This window comes from Phoenix dactylifera, chromosome 10, assembly GCF_051530095.1.
Source record: "Phoenix dactylifera cultivar Ajwa chromosome 10, Ajwa_hap1_PhDact_Kaust_v1.1, whole genome shotgun sequence".
In the NCBI taxonomy this organism is placed as follows: Eukaryota; Viridiplantae; Streptophyta; class Magnoliopsida; order Arecales; family Arecaceae; genus Phoenix; species Phoenix dactylifera.
The window spans coordinates 27934470-27943790 of record NC_143199.1 but is presented as its reverse complement, the minus strand read 5'-3'; the positions used below and the strand labels follow the sequence as shown (position 1 = coordinate 27943790).

Below are 9321 nucleotides of genomic sequence, written 5' to 3'. Positions count from 1 at the left end.
ATTATGAATGGCACAATTGATAAATACGGGTAAACCTACATGCATATAATTAAGATGTTATACCAATTTTTGCCTTCGAACATACAATAAACATTACGAATCTTTGTATTAGCAAGTTTCATATGCCAAGATCAGTGCAGATAGACGTTGGAGAATCGCTACTTAGTAGACTTAGGCCTTGGATGCCGTTTTGCTGTTTCACCTAGCACCCCAGAAAACTATATTAAGACAAGGCAAGGAATTGGATTGGCATTTGGATAAGAGATCTCCATACCATCCACCACTAGCCATGGCATCCCATCCCATTTTAATCCTATATTCCACCTTCTTCATGACCATCTTATAGGATGGGAACAAAATACCCATCAAATTCGTAGTTTTGTACAAGTCCTAAAGATTATATCTCGTATGGAACAAAATCACGAGGGTACGGCACAAGAGGTAGCATCCATCTACGGAAAGCTGCTTCACGGACTGATTGGAGAAAATCCATAGTCCCAACGAATCTTCGTACTAAACAAACAACCATTTGAAAAAGTGCACGAGACATGCGAACAATTTGCCAAAATAAAAAGAGTGAATTGCGTTGTAGGAAACTATAACTTTATTTCACCTTATTCTCAACGGGCAACGAACGGAAACATCCAAGCTAAGCCCAGCACACACTAGTTTATCATATTACCAACCATGCAGCAATGAAAGGAAAGGAGACTGAAGCAGATCCTTAGCCTTCACTTTACTTAGTGTCATGGCTGATGGTGATGGTAGTGAAGGTGGTGGTGGGAGTTGAGTTGGTGGTGCTGGTGGCAATGGTTGCCGTGGTGATAGTGGTGGTGGTGATAGTCGCCACCACCGTTGGCCTTCCCCTGTCCAGGCTCCGGCCACCCTGCATTTGGATCGCGCGTTACTTCGATCAATGAATTCCTCACCTGCTCTGCTTGCACCACTTCATTATCCCTTCTCTGAAACATAATACAATTTCAAGTTAGTTCTGATGAGGACTTAAGAAGCCTAAGACTCAGCTTGTTGTCATGAAATGGTCCATACCTCCACTCTGAAAACGTTCAAGACCAGGGTTCTGAATTGGGTAACATTGGCGTTGGTCACTTCCAGGCCTAAGGAGCTCATGGCCTCCATCAGCCTGGCAAATCCTCCCTGCTTGTACTCGCATAAGACCTTTAGAAAGAACTCATTGCCCTCCACCTGCCTCACCTCCACTTGTGGCTGCTCAAACGAACACGAGATCCATAAGCTAAAGACTATTACAATTAACAAGTGATCCTAGAGAGCTAAAGCAAGTGAAATAACTATAGGCACCTCCATCTGGTTCCCCTTGTCGTCGTGGCCCAGGTCCTGACTTTGTTCCATTGGGTTACTGTTATTCATGGCGATCATCCTCGAGCCGTTCGGGCAATCATCATGCTCCAGTCCTTGGTTCATCATCCCATGCTGATTTGGAACCTCCATTTGGCTGTTGCTGTTGTTGTTGCTTCCGTTCTGCTTACCATCATCATCCTCTGGATTGGTTTCCTCGAGCTCATCCTGAAGATCCTTCACTTGCTTTTGTAACTCCATGACATATTGTATCGCATCGCCGAGAATGGATGCCCTATCCATCTATCCATAATAGAAAAGAAACATATTTATAAGAGATCATAAAGGAGTATTTGTGTTAGGAATGAGAAGAAGAAGGGAGAGGAGAAGGATAACAACCTTGGTGATCTTTGGAACCAATGCTCGTAAAGTTAAAAGCCGGTCATTGAGCTTCTTCCTCCTCTTCCTCTCTGCGACCAGATTCTTCGAGTGGTGCCGCTTGCCGGACCTGCCTGCCACCCGGTGCTCTTCATCTTCATCCACCTGATCACTGCCCTCCGAGCCTGAATCGGCTCTCCGAGCAGCATCCATCTTAATGGACTCCTTCTCATGCCCCGCCACCTCCCGAGACACCGAGGACTCCGTAACCGAGTGCAAATTGTGGGCACTAGTCACATAAGATTGCCGGAATGCGGTCGCCATGTCCGCGGCCACGCTGCTGTCCATGGTGGAACCGAGCGGTGCAGGTGGGGGCTTGTTAGAGAGGTATGAGTCCGCTGTCGACCCATCGAAGAAGATGTCGGAGTTCTTAGGCCCGGAGAACAGGTTCAGAGGAGAGTCGTACAGCCGGGACTGGTCGGAGGGGTCCCATGGGAGGTTTGGAGGGTCGACGGCCATTGACTGCGGAGGGATCCATGGCTGGAGGCCATCGGCGGAGGTGGCGAGGTTGCTGTTCTGATCTTGTTGCGGGTCTATTGGGTCTCCACTGTTGTTAACCATGTTCATGGCTTCGGCTTGTTCATACGGGATGCCGGTGCACTGAGACATGACAAACTCTACGGTTTGTTGCTCCTCGGCCATCTGGTTTCACAAATTATTCCTTAATGATTTCATAAACTCAAGCATATATGTGTACTATTCCAGGTATTTAAAAACGAGACTAGAAGAGCACGCAAAGATCATTACGTAAGGTTTTGACAACAGTTAGGTATTTGTTTTTAGATCATTCAAATGGTGTGAGCTCTAAAAATAATAACCATAATATTGGAAACTTGATAAGAAGAGTAGTAGAGAAGAGGAGGAAGAGAAGTAGGAGAAACAAATGCTTTACGTGTTTTGAAGCAAACAGCTCAACAAGCCCACCCGGCACGGGCACCAAGGCCATTGTTTTTTCTCTAACCGTTTCCTGCTGATAAATTGCAATAAAAAAAAAAAAGAAAGCACAAGGGAACTTAACTACCATCTTATATTACTCTTAAGAAAGTTAAGAAATAGATACAAGAATATGACACTTTAAGAGGTTGGGATGAGTAATGAGAAATTACATGTGAGATCGTGGAATCCGGCAGTTTAGTTTGCCATATGGGATCGTTTGTTATCAAAGCCTGCGCTCGTAACCTATATATAGAAGATCAGAGAGAGATCTTGCCACTAAAAGATTCAGATAGGACTTGGAGACTTGAAAGATAGTGAGTCAAGAGATTGAGGGTACCCTGAAGAGGAATCCAAGGGAATGGAAGAAGGGAGCTCTTCTAAAGCATCACAAATCCTTGTCCTTGGGTGTCGAAACATCACATCCCTGCATGGCAACTTTGAAGCAGACACAGCAGAAGTGAATAGTGCTGCTCCATTCTGGGCTTCAGCTCCAGAGCAACAGCAGCCCATCCACTCTAAAAATCTATCGGACATGAGAGGAGGCATATATAATTGTAAGGAGGTGAATTCTTTTAAAATTGTTAGTGATCATGTCATATAAAAAAAGATCATAGAACAAAGATGCTACCTTTGATCCTGAGACAATTTCCACAGGATGCAGTAGTCCCAGCCATTTGTTCCCACAAGGGGCCTCAGCCCCTCTGCCATGGTGCTCTGCGGCCAGGCCTTCATGTCTCCTCTTCCAATGACCCTATGCCTCCAGTCTCCTTAAAGAACCAGAGACAATTTAGACTAATTATAACTTGTCATTACCGGATAGATATAATTAGAAGAACGTGTGCTGTTTGTTAGTAGGATATGGATGACAGGGGGAGAGAGGTAATAAATATCAAAAGCCTGCAGCTGCTAAACTATAATTAGTAGCAGAATCCTTTTGGAACAGGGGAGAAGAGATCTGTCAGGAGAATATCACACCCTCCTAGTAAAAAAAAAAACTTCCCCTCTCTCTCTTCATGACCTGTTTGACTGTACTGCGAGTATAATAATAATGGAAGGAAGAGGGAAAGGAAGAGATGGTGAGGAGGACAGAATCAGCTGATAGCTATAGATAACTGCAGCATCGTTTGAGAGACAAGGGAGCAGCATCAAACCACACCATGTGTTCTCCTCTGAATTAGCCCACGTTTACTGTAAAAGGGACTGGCAGAGAAAGACTAGATGATGATGATGATGATGATGATGATGATATGGTGAAAAATGGAGTAAACCACATGAGTATATATTGCTTTGGAGGTTGTTATGGTTAGGTGAATTGCAATGAAGGTGTGATTGTGAATATATATGCTCTCTCTCTCTCTCTTTCTCTCTCTCTAAATGATTAGGTGGTTTGCTTCTCTTTTATGTTAGGGGAAGGTATCTTAGGGTTCCGATGTGGTCCTATGGAATAATTTTAAAATTATTGGTCGGATCAGGTTCACCATTAAACTTCTAAGCCAATTTAATCGGAAAGCAACATGGCCAAATATGAAAAAAAAATGTAAATTTAGTTGGATTAAATCTATCAATGACCTGGTGGACCAATCTAACCACGAAGCAGCACATACAAACATATATGTATCGCGCTCTTTTTCTTTTCATCAAGCCTTGTTGTGTGTATTAATTCTGGTCTGAAAGATCCGAGTTTGTTTTTTCTTTCTTAAGTTTTTTTCAGACCAATTAAGGGAGAGAATTGCAACTGAGCCGTCCACTATGGTTATCAAACGCGTATCATGTGAATAGAAAAGGAAATGTGAGGGGTTTTAGGCGGACGTACCGTGTCGGAAGGTGTCAGGGATATGACCATTTTCTGTCCTGGTGCCTAATTTGGGCAACCCAACTGACTTCCTGAGAGCATCTCAAATGGTGGACCCAATGGATTCGTTGGGTAGTAATTAAGATGGGCTTGAGTTGATCTTGAAATGGCCTAAAATCTAATGCCTATACACCGTTCAGGAGTTTACCAGAGATTTCATTCTAGTTCATGGAGCCCAGAGACAGGGATTGGTGGAGTAGAGAAATGGTTCTTTGACACCAAAACTTGTTGGAGAAGTCACATAGGTGGAGTTGCTTAGGGCTAGTGATAGCACGGCTCCTACGGCTAACAAACATTAGATACGTTAATAGAAATATAGGATGTTACTGTCAAGAGAAGTTAAAGGGAAATTTTGAGCTCACATGTACTAAGGTTTTTTGTCAGATGCCCTTTAATTCGATGATCTTGGTTTTTTCATCTTCTTTTTTTATCAAAAGCAGGTGATTGGTGTTCTTGGACAAAGAATCTTTTGGCTGAGAATATGTTTAATTATATAGACTTTAAAATGCATGCATTAATTTCTATACAAGAAGATGATAGGATGTTTTGAGGTAAACATGTTTTATTCTTTTCACATTAATACAAAGGGTGCGGCGTTGGTTTTGTTATTAGGAATCAGCATGCCAGACTTGTGGCAGCCGGAGGACGGCAGATCTTCGATCAGTTTGTCGTGGGTGCTGAGATCAGAGCTGCCTGAGAGGATATCTTCTATGCGAGACGGATACTGAGGGCAGATCGTATCATCCTCGAGGAAGACTTCGCGACAGTGATCGAGGAGATCCAGGGTCTCGGAAGTGCTGTTAGCGGGATGGAATTGCTCCATGATATTCGTCGTCTCTTAAGCGAATGCGACGCTTCTCGGACAACCCATGTGTTTAGAGAGGCCAATGGTGCGGCGGATTGGGTGGCGTCCTATGCGACTCACCCCTCCAAGGGTTTTATCTGGGAGACCCATGATTCTGTTTTAGCTCCACTGCATTATCTTTTATTGTCTGATTTTTTGGGTCGTACTCATACCTGTTGTGTGAGAGCTGTCGATGTACAAAAAAAAAAGACAGAGAGGATATGTGACGAAGACGTTTTTAGATATTTGAATGAACTAGTTAATTAATACATTCATGTCATGGTTACTTCATGATATTGAATTCATACAATCTTGCACAAGGATGATGTAGCTTAGATCATTGGGAGGAATGATGTTAGTGTAACAATGGTGTAGTTTTAATAGACGGCAAGGAGCAATTACTCTCGAAATTAAAGAAACTCTTATATGCATGGTTTGAATAGTTGCATACCTATGGCAATGGGAAGAAAAAGTATGGTGTAAAGGCTCATCAAAATTAAAAAGAATTCCATTAACCAATTATAACTTTTAGTCCATGTTGATTGAGATTTTAATATCCAATCCAAGTTCTAAAGTTTTTTTTTTTACTTCCACAGGAGATGGATGAAAGGACTGATTTGGCAAGGGATAAAAATAGAATCAAGGATTGAGTGTGAAGGGTCATCTTTAGGAAATTGTATTTGGCACATCGCATATGGGTAAAATAAAAGCATGGTTACAGGCAATATGTAAGCAAAAAAAATTCTACTATGCTACATCTATACTTTAATTTTTTTACACTTTTTTTCTTTTGGTTTCTGTACCACCGATTTGGGGTGCAATCAAGCCAAGCCGAGTTGAGTAGTTAGAGGCTTCAGCTCGACTCGACTCAAAATATTTGGGCTCGAAAATTGACTCGAGATCGATGTAGCATGAATATTCACGCTCGAACTTGACTCAAAAAAAAAAGGCAATACTCGAGATCGACTTAATTCAATTCGAATATCAACCAAACCATACTTGAACTTGAGTTCAAACTTGAATTCGAGCCATAGTAATAATTAAAAAATATGGTTAAAATAAAATATAACATAATATTATATTTTAGACTATTAAATTAATAATATATATTATAAATAAAAATATAATATTATTAAAAAAAATATTCGACTAGGCTCGAGCCATCGAGCTGAGTATTTTGCTACTCGAGCTAGATTCGAAAAATTGTTCGAGCTACTTAAGCTCGACTCAAGCTCGATAATAGTCGAGTCGAGTAGAGCTTGGAGCTGAGTAAAGCCCAAGCAGCTCACGAGTTTCTCAGCTTATTTGCACCCTTACCACTGATACATTTTTAATAATAATGCATACTATGGTATATATACAATACCGACTAGGAATGTGATATCCTACTTTAAGATTTAAAGCCTTCTCACATAGTAGACAAGCGTAGAACAATATTGTGCACCCTTAGTTTGATGCTATTACTAGGATAGAAATGTTTTTGATCCGATTTTGAATAAAAATTATATGTTCTGTTATTATCGAGTATGTGGTTTCTTTTGAGAAGTTTCTTTGCACAAGTTACTTCTACATTTAATAAAAAAATATATATATTCATTCTTCTCTTTGGCATATTGATAAACATGTTTCGAAACTGATGTCTACTACAACCTTTGGTGAAGACTTCTTGGTCCTTCATTCGTATTTAAAATTCAATTATTTTATCCTACCCTTGTACACCTGTCAATATATTTATTGAGATTATCTTCCTTCTTTTTCTTTTTTTTGAATTCCTTTAGATGAAAATCATCAAGCTTTTAAGACCTACCAAAGTCATCATTGTCGAGTCTATGGATAGAATGATCCTTAAATTCTACAATATGTTTCGCATCAAGTTTGTCACTGGTTAGCGTTTCACTTTGTTTATTTAGATTTTCTTTTCGTTTAAGCTATATATGCCATTATTTCTAGTTTCAAGACTTAATTTAAATTTTTAGGTACTATATTATAATTACCGTAGTCAGGAGGGGCTTTTTCAAAAGTTCTTCTTCTGTGCAACGGTTAAAATCTTTTCCCTCATTTAGCTGCCATTTTTTTTAAGAGACAAATTAACAGCCTATTTACAGGTTAGATTAAGGTCTCGTTTGACATTTCTTGCAGGGCCAAAACAGTACCAAAATCTTTTTTAAAAAATAATTTTTTTTTAAAAAGGGGAAAAGCTCTAATTTGATTTTTTTTTGGGGCAAAAAGATCTAACAGCCAGCTTTTATTCGATTCTGGCTAACCCTGTTTCTGAATCCCCAAGCAGCCCATAACAGGCCCTTGGTTCAACCATCAACACAGTAAACTGTGTTTAAGACCGCAAATTGCTATTCCTCTCTTCCTCCCAAACTCCTAGTTTTCCTACAAGTTGAGGGAAGTCATGATGACACTGATTGCTGAAATCTCTGAGTGTGGTTGTTGGGCAAGCCAAAGGAGCATTAGTGGAATCATATGCTGCCAACTTGGCAACCATTCCTAAAATCCAGTGAACCCGTTGAATGTTGTATGGTTGTTAATTTGTTTGTTTTCATTTAATTTCTCATTTGATGTCAGCCGAATGCGATGCTTTGACTGCATACATATTTTACATCGTTTCTTAGTTTAGATCATTATCTTCATCCTACTGCATTATTATTTCTGTTTTTCTTAGTTAGATCATGCATTCTTTCATTTAGAATTATTTAGTCTCCTGTATCTAAGCTTTATCCTTGGTTTAGCTTTGATATTTTTTCATATTGCTTGCTGTTTTGCTTTGGAATCATATTCTTAGTTAGATCATGCTTCTTTCATTTAGTCTCCTATATCTAAGCTTTATCCTAGGTTTAGCTTCCATATTTCTTCATATTGCTTGCTGTTTTGCTTTGGAATCATATTAGGACAGCATTTAGAGTCTTCCCTTAGATCCTTTCAGAAATCCACCAAGATCCTTGACCCGTGAAGCCAGTAGCTTTTTTTTCTCTCTCTCTGTTTTTTTTTTGATGGAAAGCCAATAGCCAATATAATCTGCTAAAAAGCTCAAGTCTATCTGAACTGTAGAAAAACTTTACAGGGTCGTTTGGTTCGCGGGAAGCATTTTTTCTCCTAAGAATATGATTCCTAAAAAGAGGATACCTAGAAAAGTACTTTTGGTATATTTGGTTGACCATGAGAAAGTAACAGATTTGCAGAGTGCTTATGTTTGGTTGACCATCCATTTTCCTGAAAAAGTTATGTATAATTTCTATTGTACCCTTAATAAAAATTAGGTCTTTAATGCATCTTTAATGCGGAAGGGCATTTTTGAAAAAAAAATAAAAATGGAGTGATTCTCGGCTCACGGAAAAGTAACTTTCTCATGTTTCTCATAAGAAAGATTTTTTCATAAAACATGGAAATCATATTTCTATGGGAATATAACTTTTCCGTCACTCTTCTTTGAAAACTTTAACCAAACAAGAGGCATCTCATTACTTTTCCGTTGACCATACTTTCCTCCCTCCTTTTTCTGCGAACCAAATGAGCCCTACAAGAACTAGACCCGTTCCTTGTTTATGCATTTTAACATCTGCATCATTAACCCTGAATTTCTAATTCTTACGTCCCAGTTCCTTGTCCCACCTTTTGTCCATCCAATCACAAAAAATTGAAACAAACACTCGATTTTGAATCTCTGCAGCTTCCAGCATTATGTAGCCCCTCCCTGTCCTGGATTTTGACTTTTGATGGAAAAGCCAAATAGTTTGAGTAGAAGATTACGAAAGGCATAATGTGTCTTATGACATGTTCAAGGATAAGAATGGCACAATTATACCTCATTTGTTTTATGATGAGTGAATACTAAGCTCCTAGATGCATAGCATGTCATCACCTAACTTACCAAATATTTTTTATTCGAGCATAAATCAGATGAGTTAGGATATAGAATAACCTAAGCAAC

The 9321-nt window shown here is 39.7% G+C and overlaps 1 protein-coding gene across 2 annotated transcripts; it reads right to left on the bottom strand.

Annotated features, from left to right (window-relative positions):
- Nucleotides 1-581: 581 nt before the first annotated feature.
- Nucleotides 582-3703, bottom strand: AMS (basic helix-loop-helix (bHLH) DNA-binding superfamily protein). 2 transcript variants are annotated; one of them, XM_039115491.3, is made up of 8 exons: nt 3317-3703; nt 3026-3211; nt 2859-2931; nt 2645-2719; nt 1714-2394; nt 1318-1617; nt 1048-1224; nt 582-962 (listed from the first exon to the last, which is right to left on the bottom strand). In XM_039115491.3, exons 1-8 carry the CDS (start codon nt 3418-3420, stop codon nt 747-749), a joined length of 1812 nt encoding a protein of 603 aa, XP_038971419.3. In that variant the 5' UTR covers nt 3421-3703; the 3' UTR covers nt 582-746. The 2 variants fall into 2 exon arrangements, with proteins under 2 accessions (XP_038971419.3, XP_008811619.3); XM_008813397.4 differs by having other exon boundaries at nt 2645-2722; nt 3317-3672.
- Nucleotides 3704-9321: the final 5618 nt, after the last annotated feature.

Bases quoted from the DNA above. Each gene is read 5' to 3' on its own strand.
- AMS (XM_008813397.4), bottom strand. From the start codon at position 3,420: ATGAAGGCCTGGCCGCAGAGCACCATGGCAGAGGGGCTGAGGCCCCTT. The intron at 2,395-2,644 runs GTAAAGCATTTG...TTGTGAAACCAG, and splicing joins AGCTGTTTGCTTCAAAACAC to ATGGCCGAGGAGCAACAAAC. The intron at 1,618-1,713 runs GTTGTTATCCTT...TATTATGGATAG, and splicing joins TGGTTCCAAAGATCACCAAG to ATGGATAGGGCATCCATTCT.